The sequence below is a fragment of the Leptosomus discolor genome, chromosome 3 (assembly GCF_034619465.1).
Source record: "Leptosomus discolor isolate bLepDis1 chromosome 3, bLepDis1.hap2, whole genome shotgun sequence".
Taxonomy (NCBI): domain Eukaryota; kingdom Metazoa; phylum Chordata; class Aves; order Leptosomiformes; family Leptosomidae; genus Leptosomus; species Leptosomus discolor.
In genome coordinates, this window is record NC_141393.1 from 27,267,413 (window position 1) to 27,289,344 (window position 21,932).

A 21,932-nucleotide genomic window follows, 5' to 3' on the forward strand; every position below is an offset into this window, starting at 1 on the left:
AAAGCATCAAGCTAAGTAACTGAAACTCACTAGCACCTTTCTTGCTAAACAAAGTGTTGTTCTGAAAGTAGGATTACAGTTCTGTAATCCTAAAAGAGATTTGTAATCTCTTAATGTATCTCAAAAATGGTATGGAAATAAAGAATTTCAACTTTTGCTCTTTTATGAAATTCCCATTTTTGCATTTTATGAAAATATTTTGTTATTTTTAGTTAAAAGAATTACAGCCTGTTCAGCTAACTATAAAAATACTGTAGTAAAGGAGACATCTCACTGGAGCACCCCTAATCAACTGGTGACATGATAGTCAACCCACATCAGATCTTGACTCACAGGTACCTAGTGGAGCTTCTGCAAGAACCTCCGAATTACAATACCTTTACTGACAGCAGCATTACCTTCACATTCAGCTAGGGAGCAATATAAACTCAAAGCATTCTCTTTGTGTAGGAGCTATTATAGACACATAGCATCTGCATTGTTCATAATGACAATTTTGAAGAAAGTATTTAAATTAACAAAAATTAAAAATAGCTTGATATACCAAACATATTTTGAAGGAAAAAGTGACTGGGGAAAGCAGGAAAAGAACACAGCAAATATAATTAAATGATATCAAGTAGTACATTTATTTCAGATAGTAAGTCAGCTTCTGACAGTGAGATGTATTAGAATATAGTCTCTGAAGGTAAAGGATGGAAGGAAGGCCTGTTGCTCAAGATACTGAATGTTTGTACAGTGCCTAGCACAACGAGGTCCTGGTCCTTAACTGGGGCTCCTAGGTGCTCCAGCAAAACAAACACTTTAGGCTTTGGGAGAAGGGACTGCATAAACAGTTTTGAAATGGTGTTCCACGACATGGGCTAATGACACCTAAGCAGCAGACTTCACCTTTTAAGCTCTGCAAGAGAGAAACTTGGTCCGGTAGGTCTTCTCCAACTCCAGTTTTATGATTCATTCTCCATCTACCCACCTACTCTGTGCACAGTTAAAGCAATGTTCACTCATTCCACTGCAAAATGGTGAGCCTCTAGGAGGAATGACCAATCCCACTTCAGTCACCACATATAAGAGGGCGGAAAAAAGAGCAGCTGGTCTCACCCTCCTCTACTCCAATAATAGACTCGGTGTCTGGCAGGTGCAGAGACTCAACACCAAGGCTCGGCTGAGAGTTCATGGAGATGAGATTCTTACTATGCACTGTAGACTCTTCCAGCAAACTGCTGCCCATCAGTGACTCTATTGTGAAAAAAGTGCAAAACAAAATTCCCATGATGTAATGATACAGAAACATAAGATACAATCCCTGCACGCACCGCCCCCCCCCTTCAAGTCACATAGAGTTCTTCCCTAGACACCTACTTTGTCTGTTCCTACTCTTTGGGCATCTGGCACTCCAATGGATGGTAACTCCTATATTTATTGTTTTGAGCCTCAGTATGGCAGGATCTCGTGCAGGCTTGGCTTTCTCTTTAAATAATTCACATAGCATAAAAAACCAGGCTACTTACAACAGGAATACATAACAAAGGGTACAAATTCCATGTAAAAAAGGAGATACTAGACTCATGTTGATTTTGAAAACAATAAACCTACCTGCCCCGTGACCACATTACAGAAATACACCTTTGTCTTCTACCCTAGAGAAGGGGAGGGTGAGCAATCCATCCTTACCTCCAAGAGGAAGAGCCTTTACTGGCTTGTGGTCTCGCATTTTCAGGACAAACATCTTCCCTTCTCTTTGGCCATACACTAATTCTCTCCTGTACTTCTCCCCCACAGCGAGTGCCCTCCCTTCCTTACCTGGCTGTTCTCGCTCTCTGCTGCCAGCTGTTCCAATTCGGGAGTGATGTTTCCTCATATGCACATTTCTGCTACCACTCTGGGAAAATGTCTTCCCACAAATTTGGCACTGATGGGGCTTCACTCCTTGGAGTAGAAGGGGGGAAAATATCCCAAGAATTACCAAATTGGGAATAAAGACCTCATCAACCAAGAAGCCAATAATACTATTTTGAACTGGCTGTTGACACCACTGGTGCTAATTATCAGTGAAAAAAACAAATGAGAAATATTCCCATTTCCTGGAGAGCAATAAGCTTTTAGAACAGAAGAGTTTTAGATATCAGTATTGCCAGCTGTTGGAAAACTTAAGTCTGAAGAGTAACATAAAGTCTTCAAGTCTGATTTATGACAGGAAACAAGTTATTTGGCATCTCTTACTCAGCGACATGAGAGTATCTGATGGCCCACACCTAGAATAAAATGACCAAAAGCAAGGAAGCAGAGACAAGAAAGCTACCTCCTGCCATCACACAACAAATTGCAGCATCGAGTTTACATTACTGAGCAGAGACTGGTGATGACTTGTCATTGTGAAAGGATTTCCATTTTACAGACCAGTCAATCATGTCCATACATGTGAGCTAAATAGCATGGAAGCCAAGGAGACAGGAAAGAAAGTGTGGAGAACTTGGGTAGTCCCAAAAGTTAGTACCCCAACAAAATCTCCCCTTCCCCAAACATGCCATATTCATCATGTGCTGATGATGTTTAAGATAGGTCACTCAAAACAGAAGGCAGAAGCTTTGAAACACTTGTGAAATACATTTCCATCTAATGTGTTGTCCATTTACAAGTATATAGTATTAAAAAATAAAGGCAGAACCCTACCTATGGCAGAAACACACTCGTAGGAGATTTCAGATTTGAATGGCTTTAATTAATATACAGAGGTGCTAGATTCTCTCTTTTAAATAAGAAAATGGCAGCTATGAAACAGATATCCAACTCAAGATGTTTTAGAAACAATTCTTAAAATGTAATTCGAATTTAGAAACAGAAACAACAGAAAAGATTAAGGTGTACAGGCTACAGGCACCACATAAAGGAAGCCATGAAACACTATGACCAGAAGTCCCGTAAAAAAACAGGGGATTTTTCTTAAGGAAATGAAATCAAAGTCTTGCAATAAAGATCTTTTCTCAGATAGGTCACAGAATGTCAGATGAAGACTCTTACCTGAGTGGACAACCAAATGTTTCCGAAGGCTGGAGTATTCAGCAAAAGAGCGACCACATCCCTGTGCCTCACACAGAAAGGGTTTTTCCCCTACGAGGGAAAAGTAAGTTTTTAGATTTGGGGATTACAACTTGATCTGATTGTCCAAGTCCCTGAGAACAGCCTGGAGATCTCTGCCTCATTCTCCCTTTTGGCCTTACATGCAACACAGTTCAACGGAAATTACACATACGCCTCCTAAGGCTTTTAAAACATTCTCTTAATCAGCTTTCAAGAGGAAACACTGACATTCTTACTGAAATATTCTTAGATGATCATTCACTGAAAGGGTCCACTGTTTCTAAATAGATCTTCCAATACCAAAAGAGTAATATAAAAGTACCTGGACTATGATATATCTTCTGTATGCAGTTCTTAATAACCAGCTCTCTGCTTCATGCGCTCCCACAATCCTGTTCCCTTTCTGCCTCTCAGTGCCAAAAATCCCATTAACTGTATTTCCCTTCGTATCAGATTCTATACTTTATTTCAGATCAGGCTGAACTTGCCAAAATCCCATGAGAGATGTGTCAGTCATTTATATTTATGTGTGGAGGAACAGTAATTCAAGGCACGATTTGTTCTCATAGGCTGAAATTTGTTATTTTTATATATCTCGACAGTTATTTTTGTATTTGTCTAAATGATGATAAACTGGGAGGTGACTACACTAATGCAATGCAATATAATTAACCTGTTTAAACACCCTCTTAATAAAGCCTTAAAATAAAACTAGGGGCAACTTTTGCCTCTGCAACCTCCCACTAAAATACTCAATATACCATGTTTAACACTATGATTGCAAGTCTTTAACTAGACTACTGTATCAGAGTAACAACAAGTCCACAGAAGATTAAGCAAGCTATTTTAGCTGTATTATTGTCTAACATATACATAGTTCTTTCAGAGTAAACTTGTTTTTAAAGTTGTTTGTACTGTGATTTTGCCTTTAGAAATCCTCTCCCTACAGTTAATTTCTCAGCTTCTTACTTACTAGAGCATTCAACAGATCTGAGCAAAAAGGATCAACATAGCATGTTCTGATTGATGTTACGAAACGTAGAAGATTCTCAAACACTGATTGTACCTTCTGGCTTGTTATATATATTTAAAACTTGGAAATAAGGAAGAAAAGCTACCATTGGCAAAAACAACAGCACACAATTCCATCTGTAAGAATCCCTAGATCTATTTACACCTGCAGTTTTATAACACCTTTGGTCTGACCAAACTCTTAATTGCATATTAGCAATTTGCAGTTAAGAACGTTATTATTTACTCCCCCCAGAAGCTACTACTCTGTTGGTTGCAGAACACTCACTCTTATCATGGAGGATTATGCATGTGTCAGCTGAGCCTATCAACTCTATCTGCACCTTGGCTGGGAGCTTTAAGTGTGAAAGAAAATTGCAAAAACTATGGCTGCTATTACTACACATTCAAAATTCTATTATTGGTATACATAATCTTTAACTACATCCCAACATCTGCCCCCAAACCATGTGTTCTAGCTAGACTGCAAACTCTTTAAAATAGCAACCTTTTTCCCTGCGTATCTACAAACTACATACCATACGGCAGTGCTTAAGCAAGGCAGAAGGCATAAACAGCTGCTGGCAGCCCACATAATCTGCGATTTCATTTTACTAGAGAAGCCTCCTGCTCTCATAGTTGTCAAGGTTATTTTGAACCGTTAACCAACTGTAAGGCAATGCTACCTTCCTAGGCCATCAGGGAATGCCTAACAATATTCTGAAAGACTTGAACTGGGCCATTTGTTAAGTGGTGTGATAACCCTGAGGCTTAAAAAACAAACAAACCCACCAGAATATTCATTATGAACTTTGCTAACTATTACATTGCTGATCATTTCAGCGGTAGCTTGTGTGCCTCTCTCAAACAACTTTCTAGGATAAAAACATCTAAAGCACTTTATGCAGTTATCAAGACTGGTACACCAACTTCCAAAAATACTGACAAGGCAGGATCAAACGCTCCAAAGCAGACAGCATAAACGAACCATGTATAAATACAGCACTATGAACTAAAGGTTCTTGTTTTATTTACTACAAAAAGCTGAGCATGAGTTAAGAGTACATAGGCTTCAGCATATGGTAACATCCCAAATTAGCATTAGCACAAACAGAGCAGTTATTGCCTTTTTCTATTAGGCTTTGCTACCTTGTTTTTGCTACTCATTCCACTGTATTCCTCATTTCCCTAAATTTCTCAAATGTAGTCACTGTACAAGCAGCGTAGGTAACATAAGCTAGTCAGATTCAGCAGGTGTCAGTACCGCTACGACTGCATCCAGCAGGACTCCACAATGGAGAAATATCTAAGCTATTGTGCCTTTCAGGCTTCTTTATAAAAACCAATTACAGGACAAGCAGTCGTGTTCACTAACTATTCCCTTGGGAACAGCCTTGTTTCTCCCCAAAACAACACACACCTCTCCCTCCATCAAACAACTTGAGAGGGGAAGGGAATCTTCAGAGCACGAGTCTGAGCAGAGCACAGCATCATCATATAGTATTTGAAGGGTGACACCCATGTGAAATCATACAGGATAGTAAAGGGGGTAAACAGTTGATTAATTCGACCTATAGATCAATGTGAATAGACAGAAAAGGGACATTAATGAAGGGCAGAGATAAACAACATAATATTCTCAAAAGTTTGAGGACAGAGAACAAAGTGGTTTACTCCTCACTAAAGTCCCTGCAGACCGCAAATAGGTGAGGTCTAAAACACACCAGTGTGAATTCGTAGGTGGTTCTTCAGGTTTCCAGCTGTCGTGAACTGTTTCCCACAGCCCAGCTCTGTGCACACAAAGGGTTTTTCACCATTGTGAGTTCTCATGTGCACCTTCAGCCTCTGCAAGACGTAGAAACTTTTTCCACAGCCTTCTGCTGGGCAGGTGAAGGAGCGGTCATTACTGGAAGGCAACAGAACAGCTGCTTCATTACCAGGTACTGCAATATATTTTTCACGAACACTTGACTTCTTTTTATGACTAAACAAAAAGCAGAAACATTTAAACCAAAATTAATTTTATCAGAAAATGGAGAGACTCAACCAAAGTGAGTGACCTAAATTGGCCCTAAGGAACTAGAGTCGGGGTGGTCCACTGGAAGAATTTGTTCGGATAATATCTTTGCATCATCTTACCTTGCCTATTCCCTACCCAGAATGATTCCGTAAAGCAGGGCAACAGATTATATAGGAGGGCTGTGGAATTTCAGTCACTGGAGGATCAAAAATGACTGTATGTGTAAATATAACATGCAATTACTTCTGGCCCTGTCTCAGGGCAAGATGATGGGCTCATGTCTACTGGAGTCCTTCCCAGTTTCTAAGCTTCCCATCTACAATTTACCTTAGACACTGCCAATTTCTTAGCTGAAAAAGATCAGGGTCATTTGTTAGAGTAAGCAACTTTTTTCAAGGATATATAACAACATGACAGCATCCTACAAGTTCTAGTGTTCGCAATACCACAGAAGTGATAGTGATGCTCTTTATTGAGCACTTATTAAAATACAAATATTTTGAACCAAACAGTAACAAGGACCTGCAAAAATAATCTAAATCTGGTCAAAATGTTTCAACATAAGTGACCTAAAGCAAGCAACAGGCCTAGTATTTCTAAGAGTAATATCAGGTTTTCACAGCTTCTGGATGTCAAAAACTAACACTATCCCTAAAACAGAGCACAGTTTTTCAAAGTCGTGACAACACAGAGCTTTATTCTGCTCACCGGTGTGTTTTCAGATGATACTTGAAGTGAGCTGGCCACACAAATGTCCGATCGCAGCCCTCAACTGTGCACTTCAGCTTCCTTTCCACGCGAGATAAATGAGGAATGGGGCTAGAGTCTTTCGGCTGCCCATCTCCTGAGCAAAGATGAACATTTTCACCTGGAATAAAAAGCCCACCAAGATCTAAAAGAGATACAGGTTACTATAATGTGTCAAAATTTAATAGATAAAACCAGCATCATATATCATATAGGACTGTAAAGCAGGTATGTGCCTGGCTACTAATTGTTTACCATGTCCTACATGCTGCTGCCTAGCCTGTAACAGGGATAAGACACAGATTTGCAAACCTTACCAGGCCCATAAACTATTTCCAACAAGCTATCTCTATCAGATCAGCTGCTACCAGATGAGGCTTATCACAAGAAGAACAGAAAGCCAATGGATCAAAAATTGTAAAAATGGCCTCTCATATCAATATCAACCAACCAATTTTTAAGTATCAGCCAGGATAACTTTTAAAAAACACCTTAGCTAAAAAAAGAGATTGCATTTGTTCACAATTATTTATTAAAATAATTAAGTCACAAAGCATGTGACTAAATCCAACTACGTATTCTCCAGAAAGCTGATCTCCAAACCCAGTGGAGCTAAGAAGAAAGTATGAATTACAGTATGCATTAAAAATAGACACTTGAAAGTGAAAATGAAAGTTGAAATACAAGCAGCTGCAGTCAGAAAGAAGATACTCTCTACATGTACCAGAGAACAGGTGGACTACAACAGAAATACTGGCTCCACTGAAGTTCATTCCCTGAGAAAAACTGCGGACCCTATTTATACTGCAGAAAAAATTGTTCTGTATAATTCTGTCACTGATGATTTGAAGATGTTAGAGCAGATTAAAAGCAAGTGAGAATGAAAGAGAGGAAGAAACAAGCTGAAACTAAGGGCCTTGTATGGAATATTCAACTTTTGAGACAGAATCAGGGTATTTCCTACCATTATTGCTTGCTTTGGCGTTCTTAGCGAGCTGTGCCCGAGTGGCAGCAATTAAACTGTCATGGGCCAATTCTTGCACTCGCAGGAACCATGGGGTACTGCTGTCTGTGCTATCATGAGAGAGGAAGTCATTCCCAGAATCTTCTGCTTCATCTTGAACAAACACCAAGTGCTCTGCTGGAGACCCCAGCCCTAGAAAAGACAACAACTTCATGAAACAGAAGGATAATGTAACAGACAGAAACTTCTTTTGCTTCCCAAAGGCTAGTGTTCATGTCATGTAATAGCTGCACTGAAAAGGTCTTCACTGACCTCTACATTGTAGAAAGCTGTTGATGATTAAATGCTCCTGAAATATCCAATAACCCCCAGCAATTTTTTCTTTCCCCTTCATAAGCAGCAGAGTTGTACTTGTATCTCCTGCATTCTGCTGTCTGAGACATATCCAGCCAGCTAACAAACAGAAGGAGAATTACCTGCTCTTGTTAGGTTGAGAAGAATAAATGAAGTGCTGTCACTGGGCTGGAGGTCTTGCAATAAACTGGAAGTCTCTGGAGTTGACAGAAGTTCAGATGGTTTCTGTACATTCTGTGCCCTTGTTTCCTCTCCATCAGGGCCCACATTTACCTGGAGACTTCTCAAGACAGCAGATGAAGAAACATCTTTGGAAGCATTAGTGTGACTTGGAGAAGTGAGATCTCTTTCATCATCTAATGAAGAAAGTGAAAACAGAGTAAATAAACGTATAAATACACTATGAGTAAAAGATACCTATGAAGTTATTTTTCTAGAAAAAAAGTAGAACTTGAGAGAGACTGAAGGAGGAAGGAATTTTCTAACTAGTCAGACTTCACTGTAAGATGAGAAAAGTTTCAGTCACCCTTCTGAACCTGTTCCTCCATTCCTGGAATGCCTTATCAGCAAGAGGCAGTGGGCCACAGTGGTGCAGCAGAAACAGCTGTATGAAGGGCACGCTCGCAAAGATCTGCCGCAGAGATTTTACCTTACCTGGCAACATGAGCCTGTTGCATTCTGAGGTCTCAGTAACAGGAAGGAGAGAAAGACAGGTGATATCTTTTGGTTCCGATTCCACTAGCCCTTGCCCCAGTGGAATAGAAGTATTCTGAACAAACTGAACCAGCAGCTGAAAGAAGATATTGAAGATTTGGTCAAGAGCAGCACAAATCATCTAAAAAGGTACTAAACCCAGTCCATTATCCCCTACTGTCTTGTAGGAGACACTGAATATAATCCCATGAATACAATCAAAGTAAATGGAAGGTTTTCAATTTACATTAATGACAAAGAAGGAATTGTTTGTATTTGTCATCTCTGAAGTACCTATAAAATTCTCATTTCTTTAACATACAATAAACAGCTCTGGATCATTGCAGACTACTCTGAAGGCTATCTAGGCTATATTCCTTTTTAATTAATCTTTAGCAAGATAAATTTTACCAGTATATGCCATGTTTTAAGGCATATCTTTCTTTTTAATTAATCTTTTACCACTTGATACTTTACTATGTTCTAACCTTCCAATTAAATGTCTTCCATGCTCAGTCTTTGGTTCAGGTATTTTTTTAAATGATTGTCTTTAACTACTTCACTGGAGGACAGCTGGCCTTTTTTAACTAAAAAAGCAAGCAAAAGACTGGTTGCAAAGATGTGTAGCTAATGGCTATTCAAAATAGGCAGATAATGATCAGAAGAACAAGGTTGGGATGACAAGGGGTAGAACACAGCCAGTCTTATCCATCCAAACCAGCTACTCCTAAGACCATCGAAGATGAACAATTAAAGCCATTTCCATCGTGTGAAACCCACCCACTAAGGGGATTCAACAGAAGAAACCCTCTCCAGAATACTATGTAAAATAAGGGGGACTATTGCATAAGGAGATATAGGACTTCTACTGGGATGTGTTCCCTGGGGAGGACTTTGGGACTGAATAAGAGATTTGGGGGATTGTACAGGACTTACTATGCCTTGTTTAAGGGGAAAGACAAAGGCAGGAAAAAAAGAAGGGATCAAGGTGGATCAGGGCAGAGCAAACACAGGAAAATGGAGAGGGGAGGATAAAAGAGGCCCATTACATATAAGCAGGAAGTTCATCCATTCAGTTGTCTGGTGTAGCCTAACCATTGCGGCCCATCCCATTTTCTTATTAAACTCCATTCCTAACTATTTCCTGTGTGATCCCGCTCTCTAGAGTGTCTGTGTCTTATGCTAGTGAGCTCCAAGCCAGACTAGTTGGCAAGCAGAACGAGAAGTGTGGGAACATATCCTGGAGAAACCATGAAGGCTTTCTCTAGGCACCAACCCTTGGAAACAGACTCAGGCATTTTGTGCTGCCTGTGTTTATGTGGGTAAAGCTACGAGTGCCCTGCCTGTGTTAATCCGTTTGGTGCCAGTCACATCTGCACAGCGCGCGTGTGTATGCACCTATTTGAAAATGGTGCCAAACCTCACTAGTGGCTGGATCTAAGACCAGAAGTAGGTAGCAGCCCTCATCTTGACAGGCCCAGGAGGTGAGAGATGCCTGTGTCGTTCACTACAGCAGATTTAGCTACCCTTAACATCAGTCAGCTCTGGCAACGCAAAAATTACTTCTGGCTAGCCCCTAAAAATCTTGAGTTATAAAAAAGGAACCTGACATTTGAAAAGGAACTGGAAGTCAGAGAAATGCTTTTCCTCACCCCTCAAAGTCTTCCCATATTTAACCAAGTTCAGAGCAGCAAAGCATGCGCATTGGTTACTCATTCTGTCCCCTTGACAACACCTCAAGCTTTTGTCAGACTACCAGATATAACTCGACTCTTCTTTACCTCCAAGGTACAGACACAGAAATAAGACTCTCTTTTTTCCGTTACCAGTGCCACAGCAGTTCATACTAAAATATTCTGATTCAACAAAGGAATTGCTGCTGGGATTTAGGAGATAACGCTGCCCAACTTTTGCAATGGACTGATCTAATTCTTCTGTGAACTCCACAAGCTTTATTAAGAAATATGGTCTCAAATCCCTCCCCTGTACTGAATTAAACTTCTGGAGACCAGAAAGACTGAAAGAGGTCAGTTGTAAGAGACCCAGACACATACTCCACATTTCAGAGAAAATGCCCTTCAAAAACCATATACAAGATCTATTTATTTGGCTATAAGTTCTGTTAAACAGACTTACTCCTATACTCACATTCTCAAAATATTTTGAAAAAGCACAGATGAAAGAAATACGGAAAATAACAGTAGACCAAAAACTTTAACCTTCAAGTCACTATTCCTTATCTCTAGGAAACTCCTTGACATAAAGATTCCACATTCTGCTGCTGTCTAGCAAACAACTGTATGCAACAGACTTCCTTTATCTTTGGCATTTAGAAGGAAACCGTACAAGACACATTTTAGCACGCATTCACACAGAGCCCAGACAAAGTTGTCTGTGCAGTGAGGTGGTTCAGCAGTGTCGAAAGAAACAGTAAAAATGCATGATATACCTATGGTATATTTGTGATTAAAACCCAACAGTCACTAATAATTTGATTCTTATTTTGTATGTTGTGATTGTCGTAGTATTCAATTTTCAGAACTACTGACACCCAATTCCAAATTATTTCTATAGCAGATACCAGCCTTTGGAGCCTCTCCCACATCAGGACATAGTTCATTAAACCAAAGAAACTGAAAAGAAAATTTAATAGTTTGGGCTCTGATTTCTCTATGCTTATTTCCTCTCATGAAAACACTAGAAATGCTGATGCTTCCTCAAACAGTTTTACCTGCAAGAGTTACTGCTGTCAGAGCCCTGAAGCCTTCATTGCCCTGAGTGGTCTCACCTGGGGCCCCCACCCTCTGCCCAGGGGCTCCATTTAAGCTCAGCCTGTACTCCCTAGTCCTTTCCTGAGTCCTGTTGTAGGTTTGCCAGTCTCAAGCCCTGTCTCCTGGATGGACCTCAGACTTTTACTACATCAGGGCCTCCAGCCCCATCTCCTGCTACTGACTGGACTCTCTGGGTAGACCCTAGACCTGGTTCATCACTTTGCCTTGTCTGGGGCTGTGGATGGACCCTGTCACCAGCACCCACCTCTGCCCACCGTGCTCAGGTGCTGCAGGACTGTGCCCTGGTCAGTGAGGGCAATGTCTGGGCTGGGATCACCCTTGGCTGCCAGCTCACCCTCCTTTTAGTGTCCTCGCTGACAATTATGAAGGAAAAATTAAGTCTTGAAGTCATTCAGGTGGCAATATGCCATTTGAACTAGGCCACAAGCCAGACTGCAGTTTGAAAGGTTAGCATTTTTTCTTCTTCAGTATATTATAAGATTATCCAGAGGCCCCAGTCAGAAGAGGGAACTATTTTTATGTTGTCAAAAAATTACATAGGCAATAAGAGACAGTCCTTCCCCCAAGGCCATGCATTCTAATTTAAGATTAAAAAAGAAACAGAGAATGAGGGGTAAAAAGAGAAGAGTTAGGAATAACAGAGCAAGGCAATGAGAAGGAAGAAGTTGGGAGCAAAAAATGTGAGCAGCAAGATGGTTCTAATTACTGGATTGTCTTTCATTTAAAAGCTGTTCATGATCCCTACTGCTGCCTACTCCACCATGAAACACTTGTTTTAGGGACTCTTCTATTTTTATACAGAAAGCCTTAGATAAAACTTTCCTCCTACAATAGGAAGGCTTTGCTTCAAAACCCTCCACTTCCACACAGCAACATTAAGCCACTAGGGACAAGCAAGATGCAGCAGCCACAAACAGATGCTCAGAAGAGAAGAGATCCTTTTAATTTTCTTTGTAAAGAAATAACAAGCTAGTACGGAGAATTAAAAGGGGGCAGAAAAAAACAAAAGGACATGAATCATGCTCATTATTAAAATTTGGAACAAAAAAACCCCAACGCTTCCCATAAACTAAAGCAAACCAATCACCAACTCTACATCAAATAAATCAGAGAAAATAAAAATTTTAATTTGACAGTTGTATTTTGACAGCTAAATACTTTCATAAACCTACCTTCCTGTTCAAAACCATTAAATACCTTTGGGACAACTACAGCAACTGGAATATGGGAAAAAACTCGTTACAAACACTGTGTCATGCTTTCTTAAGTTTCTTTTAATTTGGTTTTGCAGCTGAAAACAAACAGGAAATTGTAAGGGTATCTGGTAATCGGCTATTCAGCATAAAAAACAAACGAGGAACAGGAGACGTGATAAATTAAATGTGCAGACAGACAAACTCTAACAAACTGCAGATAAGAAAGAGAAACAAAGACCAGAACTCCTGGGACACTGATGGATGGGCCATTACAGGAACAACTTGAGCGTGACCTTGAAGAAATTCACGCAGAAACTTTGTAAGAAATAGGAGCAATATTATTATGGGTTACCAGAACACATCTCATAGACAAGAGCAAATTTCTTATGGGGGAAATTCTGGAACCAGGTAAAACTTATTAAAGATGTCTTAAGTAGAGGCTGTGGGAATGTGAAAACTTACGGATGGATGTTCAGGGGAAGGATCAAAGGCAGGGAAAGGGAGGGATCAAGGTGGATAGGAGAGGAACAACCATGGAGAACAGGAAAGGGGTGGGAGATAATATGGGTTGACCACGTTAGTGGGCTGCAGGTCCGTACACCACTCTGCCTCATCACTGTAGTCTATCCCATCTTCTCCTCAAATGATATTTGCTCCTAAATAGTTTCCGAGTATGTTCACCCAGTTAACTTCATGTTCGACTAGCCTGTGAATAGGAGGAAACCACAATCTGGAACGCCAAGATCCTGGCCAGTGGCTGCATTAAAAAGCCCAGGGCCTGGAGATGGATACTAGAAGGACTCAGGGTTTGGCAGAGACTGGACAGATGTGTGACTGTGAGTACGCCTGTCAGCTGAGTGAGGGTACGTGTGTGATATGCTAGCAAATTTCAGGCCTGGTTACCTGAGGAGTAGGAACAGGATTAGGCAATTTATGGCCTTCCTGTTCCATGTGAATGCCATTTGTGTTTGTGGGTGCCTCTAAAAGTACTGCCCTGCCATGTGTTAGTGTTTACAGCCATACATGTCTGTACTGGCTATGTGTGCACAGGCACATATTTGCAGTTCAGGCTCAGCCTCACTTCAGTGTGCACCTGGGAACAGCCCAGTAGTCTCTTGTGTGAAGGACCAAGAGATGATTTTAGTCCTGCTGAAACACCACGTACCTCTGAAAATCCCCTAAGTAATATAGATAGTGTATGTATTAAAAAATGTAAAATATTTCTTGACTCTTGTCACTAAAAAAATAATTGTCATCTCTGCTGGTCAACAACAGATGGCTGAACAGGATGATCCCAGGGTCTATCACCGCAAGCAGCGCAGAATGCTTGTGTTACAAAGAAGCTTGGATAATGTCCTTGACCCAAGGCGGGGGGGGGAGGCGCAGCAGGCAAACAAAAAAACCCCCCAAAAAAACCCCAAAAAATCTGTTTGAAGAACTGCGAACCCGTCCTAGAGAACCTTAAAAAAAAAAAAAAAAAAAGCACTACAGAAACAAATGAAAATATGGCCATCTGGGATGGATTGGACTGAAGTTTGTGACCCATAACAGACCCCCTTCATCAGATAACTCAAAAGCCAAGAAGTGCCAAGGCAGCTGCTTTGTTTGAGGTGGGGGTGGCTGGGAGGGACGAGGAAGATTCTCCAGTTCTAACTTTCAGATCTATCCTCCAACTGGATCCCTGGAGAGCTAGAGGAGACTCCCAGAGCAGCAGGAACCATGGTTTTAATCCATACTGTTTCTGTTCTAAATTTAACCAGTGAACTACTACAAAATAAAGAGGTCAAAAGAACATTTAGGGGAGGGGGAGGAGTGGAGGGGAAAGGAGCAGCTGGAGCTGAAGGGTGTGGAGGGCAGGAGGGTCTTAGCTAGAAACTAGGATGCTCTCCTCCCATAAAAACTCTGGGGAATTAATTCATTCACGAGAGCATCTCCTCGTGAGGAGCTCATGAGAAGAGAAAGAAGAGGCTAAAATACCTCCCTCCACCCACTTTTCAACAGCCAGTTCAATTCATAGACCAGAGCTGCAGTTCGCTTGATTGTGCTAGAGTTACCCCAAGCAGCAGAAAGCACCCTGCAATGGACCAGTGCAGTGGAAGTGGCTGGAAATATTTGCAGCTATAACAAAGCACCCTGAAGGCTTAAAGTATGCAAAATGCAGATCTAATGAGTTCCCTGAGGAATGCTGGTAATACAGCTTTGGGGGCAGGGAGTCCAGAAGAAAAAGCAGATCCATCTGTCCGTACAAACTGTCTCCAGGCAACTTTGTAACTTCCTATGAAAGGAGGATTCACCTCTACTCAAGTATTAAACATTTACCAGCACGTTTGTGGCTTCTTTAGGGATAAAACCAGTAGCAAAGAAGCTTATGCAATCCATCCATAGTGAATCTGAATAGACAAGATTATCTAGATGTTACACAAATACAGTTAGCTCTTAATTAATACCTGTGTGACATGGTAGGGGATCTGAAAGAACACTTGTGGCTGTAAGAATTACGGTGCCATAGCTCACCAGAGGATATAAAATCATGACTGGCTTTCAGAGACACTCAAACTGCTATTTGTGAAAGGTGTACAGAGGTTATCTACCAGCTTCACATCAAAGGAGTGAAAAATAGTACTAACTTAACATTCAGCTTTTACAATCAGAACCAGAAAGAGGGTGTGAATAGATTGGGTAACCCACAATGCAAATGAATCCAAATTTGTACTCTAAAATAGCCTTGATCAAGATTAAGGAACCTGGTTTAGAAGGCAGCACCTATGGAAAGGACACCCTCTGCAACCACCATAGCTGCCATGTATCAGGCCTGTTCCCACTGGAGAATGGCCTACTCTGTTCTGGGCTTGCTGGGAAGGAAATGCCACTCTGCTATGGGGAAACAGGACTATTATGTAAACATGCCCAATTAACAAATACCTTACTCAAGAAAAGACCCACTTAAGCTCCTATTTGAGGAACAAGGGAACAAGCATTCCAACTGTCCTGGTCCTTGGCTGTCAGAAATAATATATGAGAAGCCACCCACACACAGACTGAAGTAACCAACTCCCCCACCTCATCATTCAGAACTGGGAGAAAATTGGGTAGAAATAATGAGATAGCAACCACAAGGCAAGAGAAAAGAAATCCTTGCAGCCGTGCTGAGACTACTCTGGGCTACCACAAATTTGCAGTTACTTTTCCTAAATAGTGTGATTGGAAGGGCTTTGGCTGCTCCCCTAAGGAACAAATACCCTACCACATGACCTGGGCTGGGACAAATTACCAGCATGCAATCACTATTCTCTTTAGAGTACTAGTTTAAGACACCTGCTGTGTTGCATATGGACTGAGAGGGATAGAAACAGAAGGCTCAATAAAAACAATTCCATTTAAACTTGCGAACTTCTCCAAAAGGTACTTCACAGCAGTACTAAGTCCTCTACTCTAGGGCCTCAGCCTTCTGAAGAGGTAAAGCTGGGAACCAGAAAAGCAAGGACACAAAGCTCCTCTGCATTTTTAAGTGGACAGATAGCTGGCTAATGGCTCTTCAGGCTGAAAGACAAAGGCAAGAAACAGGAGAGGTAATAAATTGAACACACTGATACGATTGCGTATAATGTAACAAACTGCAGACCGCTGTATCTAGCAACCTATAGGCAAGAGTAACAACGAGCAGACCTCCTCAGACTCCGATCAATGGGCCACTGCTGAAGTGAAATCTTGAAAAGCTGCAACCAGATCTTTTCTAACTGGTAAGAAAACAAAACTGTCTTGCGTTATCTGAATGGGTCTCACAGGAAAGACCAAACTTACAATCCTACGTAACAGGGATTTCAGGCTGTGCAAAACTTACTATTAGTTAAAATTTATTAGTTAAAACTTATTAGTTTAGGGTGAGAATCAAAGTCCAGTTATATGTTTGCTGGCTGCTGGTCAGTACAGTGCTGTGTCTGATCACTGCAGTCCCTTCTATATACTTACTAAACATATTCCTAAATATTCTACCCTACTCACAAGTGAGTGCACTGCTAGTGAACTTCTAGTTGGCTAACGTGTGAGGAGGAGGCAACCATACTCTGGAAAAAAAACCACAAAATTCCAGCCAGAAACTGGCTAAAAAGCTCTAGATCAATGCGCAGATACCAGAAAGACTTTAGGCCCGGCAGAGACATCTGTGAACGTGACTATGCATGAGGGCTGAGTGATGAGGGCAGATACATTCCACTAACCAATTTAACAGTTGTTTGTGCTGTTTGTGTTTACCTCTTAAAGGTACTTGACCTGCGCACCTGTTAACCTGTCTGCGGCCAGCTGTGCACGCTCTTGTGCGTGCACACGTACATCACTGCCGTTCCCGCTCAGCCGCGCTACTGGTTGAACCTGGGAACGGTCCAGCAGCCTCACACCGAGCAACCAGGATCCCCTGGGCGCTGCTGCCTACCACTTCTGCCAACCGCTTAATGGAAACACGAGTGCTTCAAAAAACAGAACTGGCTGATGCCAGTAGAATAACCCAGACTCCCAAAAACCAATAAAGTCATTTTGATTTGAGGGAAAGAAATAGTCAATACAGGAATTTATTTTATTCTTGTAACAGAAAGAACATTATAATAGTGCAAAAAATAATGTAACCTGAGAACAGGCAAGAGTATTGGCTGACACTTGAAAGGAGGGGGGAAAAAATCTGCAATATTATTTAATCTTTTACCGTTCAAATCAAAACATGGAAGTATTAGAAGATGCCACTGATAACACTCTGATAATTAATATTTAAGCAGCAAACTGAGTAAACTCATTGAACTTTTTCTAAGTGTTGCCCATAAATGTTCCTGGGAACCAAACCCAGTTCATAATTGCTCACCTCAGGCTTGGATTCTAACTCATCCGATAACATTGATTCAAGTGTCCGATTCCTGCAGCTGTCCTCAGCAAGGCACAGATTTATTTTTTTTTTAGTTCAGAGAGAACACTCCCTGCTTATTCTCATATTTTCCTAAGTGTAAACCAGTGTGGTGGTCCTTCTGCAAGAAGCTGTGTTGCACAAATGCTCAATTTAACCTAAAACAACAAAAAAGGAAACATAAAGAGACAGGAACCAAAAAAATGAGAGCAAAGCTAAAAGAAGTGAGCAGATGTTGCATGTAACTGTAAAACATACTTTGAAGTACTGGGAAAACTCATTCACCCAGGTTCTTGCGTTTCTGTTGTCACTGAGTCAGCAAAATAACATCCTAACACTGCAAAATTAATTTTCAAAGGCTATTTACCACGTTTTCTTTGCAATAGCTCATTTTCAATGGAAAATAGAGTTGTTTGTCCTGGAAACTGAAAGTCACATAAAGCATGCAAGAGACAAGGAGGCTGAATTCCCAGTCTGCAAAACAGTGGAATGATCCAAAGTGTCGATGAACGGCAACCATATACAACCAACCTGTCACCAGCACACCTTTGGCTTTCCTGTCAGTTGTTACATTTCTGATTATGTGAAATATCTCGATGAACACAGGCTGGTTAGAACTTATTTCACAAACACCCATAGAATGTTTCTTCTTTGGGTTATAAGGGAAAATGAGAACAAGTTTGTATCTATTTTTGCCTACCGGGAAAGCACTCGGACACTAGCAATGGAAGAAGAAAGTGAACTATGTACAGTTCTTCCCCTCACTTCCATCACAACCACAAATCTATCGAATATGTTAAAAAATAACGAGAACACTGGATCAGCTACAAAGAGCAGCTTTCCTCTACACTCCTGACAGCAAGCAGCGCGGCACAAGACACTCTGCACAGCAGTTTCACCTTCTGCCGTGAAGGGACAAGACAATAAACACCGCGAAAGCCGAGTGACTCAGACCGATGCACGCAGGCCGGGACTCGGGGATGTTCCTGCTTGTCCACCCGCTGCCCGGGAGGGCGGGCCCCGAGCGACCCACGGCGACGGGAGCCGGAGCTGCCAGGCCCGGCTGCCCGCGCCTCAGCCGGGCGGGCACCGGAGCCCTGTGGCGGGGAGAGGAAGACCTTGGCGACACGGGGCAGGGCGGAGCGCCGAGGCCCGGCTACGGCCGCGCCCCTCCCCCTCGCGGGGCAGGTGCGGCGCCCCCCCTACCCCCCCGCGGGGGCCGGTCCAGCGCCGTGAGGGGCGGCCCCGGCGGTGGGGAGGGCCGGGCCGCCCACCCCCGCTCCCCGGCCCCCCACGGCTCCCGTGCCCCGCAGAGGGCGGCGAGTCCTGGAGGAGCGCCTAGGCCCCCGCCTACCCCCGCCCGCCTTACCGGCATCTCAGCCGCCCGGATGTGACGGAGGCTCGACCGGAAATGCCAAAGGCTCGCGGAGCGGTGCCACTCCTCCGGCTCTATGGTGAGCGCTGTGAGGAGCGCCGCTTCCGCCCGCCACCCCCACTTCCGGCCGCCGCCGGCGCTCAGCGGCGGCTGCGGGGTGTGCCTGTCGCCGCCTACACCGGCCTTACCGGGCGTCTGTGCCCGGCAGCGCCGCCTCCCTTGGGGACCTCCCACCCATCCCGCCATGGCGCTACCCGCTCCCGCGGCCCCCCTCCGCCGGTGCCTGCCTGGGCCCGGCCTTCCCGAGGAGCTTCCGCGGGAATGTGCGTTGCCCCGTGCGGGAACCCCCGCCTGTCCCGGGGGCAGGTTTCTTGCCGTTTCCCTCAGCCCCGAAAGACAGAACAGTAGCAGCTCGGTGCTCGGGCTTTCCCCGGTTCCATCGGGATCGTTACCAGGGGAGCAGTGTTCAGCTCCAGCCCGATTCCTCTTCAAATAGCTGTGACACGGAGAACACTTTGCAGGTGAAGCTGATGCAGGAACCTCCCGGTCAAGTTCAGTGTTTAGCCGCTCAGCTCCTCCTTCGTTCAGCATAAATCAATGTAGAAGACACGTTATTTCAGTCTGTTACAGCACATGGGGAAACGTTGGTTTCCTACTGGTATGTGGTTTCTGTTTCTGCTTTGCTCTGACCTGGTGTGTCTGTTCTTGCAGCTGGTGACGGAGAACTCCCGAGTTCACAGCAGCTCACTAATGGCATGTACCAAGTTACTGGTCCAGAAACTACATGTCTTGACAACATACGTAAAACCCAAGAAGGGACCGAGTTGCTCAAAAAGCCTGTACTTTGGGTTTTGCTGATGAGCCTTATCTCGGTATCTGCAGGGCAGCAGGACAGAGCGCCCGGCGCAGCAGGGTTGGCAGCCTCTGGTTGTGACATCGGCTGCCCAACTGGTGACCTTCAGGTCCAGGAAACTTTACCTTGGTTACGGCCAGCCCACAGCTTTGGAGCCACGTGTGACTCCCACACCAGAATGGCCACTTGTGGGACGGCGCTGGCGCTGCTGAGCAATGAGAATCCCGGCAACATGCAAGGTTGAACCCAACTGTCGAGGCCGGAAAAACCAGGTTCCCTGCGGGTCCCTGGGCGCACGGCCTGTTCTGATCCACGGTTGACTGCAAGAACCTGTGGTCACTTCCCAGGAAATGACTGTCACCTGCCTGTGAATGGCTTTGGAATGCTTTCCTCTTTGCAGCCCCTCCGAGCGTGTGGTATGGCTCCTCTGCCTTTCAGCCATTTGGAAATTTGTATTTGCATCTTAAAGATTCACAGTTACCTCCCCCGGCTTTAAATGTTCGGTGAGTGGCTTCATGGAGCGTTGTGCGCTGGAGTCATACTGACAGCCTAGGGCTTCAGCAAAATGACCATTAACCAGCTACCCGGTAACTCTGTAGTCTGCAAGCAGGTTAGGTGCACCTCTTTTCAAAGATATTATCCCATCAACTTACAGCCACTGCACTAGTATTAACAAAAGCCTGCACTGTGAAATCAACGATCTGTCAAGCTGCAGCACATTTCTGATGTCCAAGTCAGGGAAAACTGTGATTCAACACCCAGAACTGGCAGCCTCAGAGATTTGGTTGCCTCAGTGCCACACCGGCCGTGCAGATGGATTGAATCAGGGAACCTCACAAGGTCTCACATTTACCGTGTGAGACCACTTGGCCGTAGTGGTCATGACCTGAAGCCTTAGACAGACCCATTTATTCACTCAAGCCTCAAAACTGAAGGTAATACTCCCGAGATTGAGTTTTTTAACACAACCCTGATAAACTGGAGCTGAGTCAGTGACCATTTCCCTGTGTTTATTATCCCAGTACACATGTTTGCTGATCCAATACAACCCAACAAAGGCAACCAGCAATGCACAACTCCTTACTTCACAAACCACTTTTTCTTGATGCCGCTTGGGTAATCCCAGGGCACTGACTCGTAAAGCTCAATTCTGCTACATTAAGATACTCAGTAATCTCAGAAGTCCTTTGACTCATCGTCAGCCCAGCAAGGTGGAATTGTTGAGCAGGTATTAAAACACGGAGACGTGTAGGCACCCAAGTTCCCTTCATTTGTATCCTTCCAGGCCAGATGAGTTTGGCTGCCTCAGCGCTTGCATCTTGACTGCCTGGGGAGTTTTAGCCTGTTGTCGGGGAACCTGCAGCGGGAGTAGCGCAGCGCTTACCTGAGTTGTTTACGCAGGTCCAAGTCACCCGCGCAGGTGTGTGAGGGAGCACTGGTCCCTGATGACAGAGGACTTGTCTGGCTGGGAATTTCCTACAGTCTCACTTTCTCAATAACATCTGCCCCTCCAGGATCCTTCTCTCTAATCAAGGAGAAACAGAAGACTCAGTCACATTTCCTCCATGACCAGATTCAAGAGAAAAGATAAAGGGTTTTTCACCCCTGCTGTGAGACAGAGAAAACAGCTAGTCATAGGGCAAAGGGAGAGAGCCGGTTTAGATTTGGTTGTTGATACATCTGTTTATAATGGGACCATATTCTGAATGCAAAGAGGCTTTATTTCTCTTGGTTCTTTCATGTGTACATCTCTGTACACTCTGATATAACATCAGACATGTGCATTATTCCAAGACACTGGCAGCACTCAGTTTTATTTCAATAAGGTTTTTAAAACTGTGAAACCTACATGTACAATTGCAATTACCTTCACATCGATGTTGCAGAATCAGTACATAACAGATTTCTGAACTCTCTCAAAAGCCAGTACGCACAAGAGAAGTGATCTTTCCACACCT

At 43.2% G+C, this 21,932-nt stretch overlaps 1 protein-coding gene across 4 annotated transcripts; it reads right to left on the reverse strand.

The window, feature by feature from the left end:
- Positions 1-610: 610 nt before the first annotated feature.
- ZNF410 (zinc finger protein 410) lies at positions 611-19,141 on the reverse strand. 4 transcript variants are annotated; one of them, XM_086462260.1, is made up of 10 exons: positions 19,116-19,141; positions 17,708-17,904; positions 8,832-8,967; positions 8,300-8,533; positions 7,824-8,015; positions 6,821-7,004; positions 5,817-5,998; positions 3,022-3,111; positions 1,804-1,929; positions 611-1,239 (listed from the first exon to the last, which is right to left on the reverse strand). In XM_086462260.1, the coding sequence occupies exons 2-10, from the start codon at positions 17,738-17,740 to the stop codon at positions 1,055-1,057; spliced, it is 1,362 nt and encodes a 453-aa protein (XP_086318386.1). In that variant the 5' UTR covers positions 17,741-17,904; positions 19,116-19,141; the 3' UTR covers positions 611-1,054. The 4 variants fall into 4 exon arrangements, with proteins under 4 accessions (XP_086318386.1, XP_086318387.1, XP_009946418.1 ...); XM_086462261.1 differs by lacking the exon at positions 19,116-19,141 and having other exon boundaries at positions 6,821-6,956; positions 17,708-18,079; XM_009948116.2 differs by lacking the exon at positions 19,116-19,141 and having other exon boundaries at positions 6,821-6,980; positions 17,708-18,079.
- Between the last annotated feature and the right edge of the window lie 2,791 nt (positions 19,142-21,932).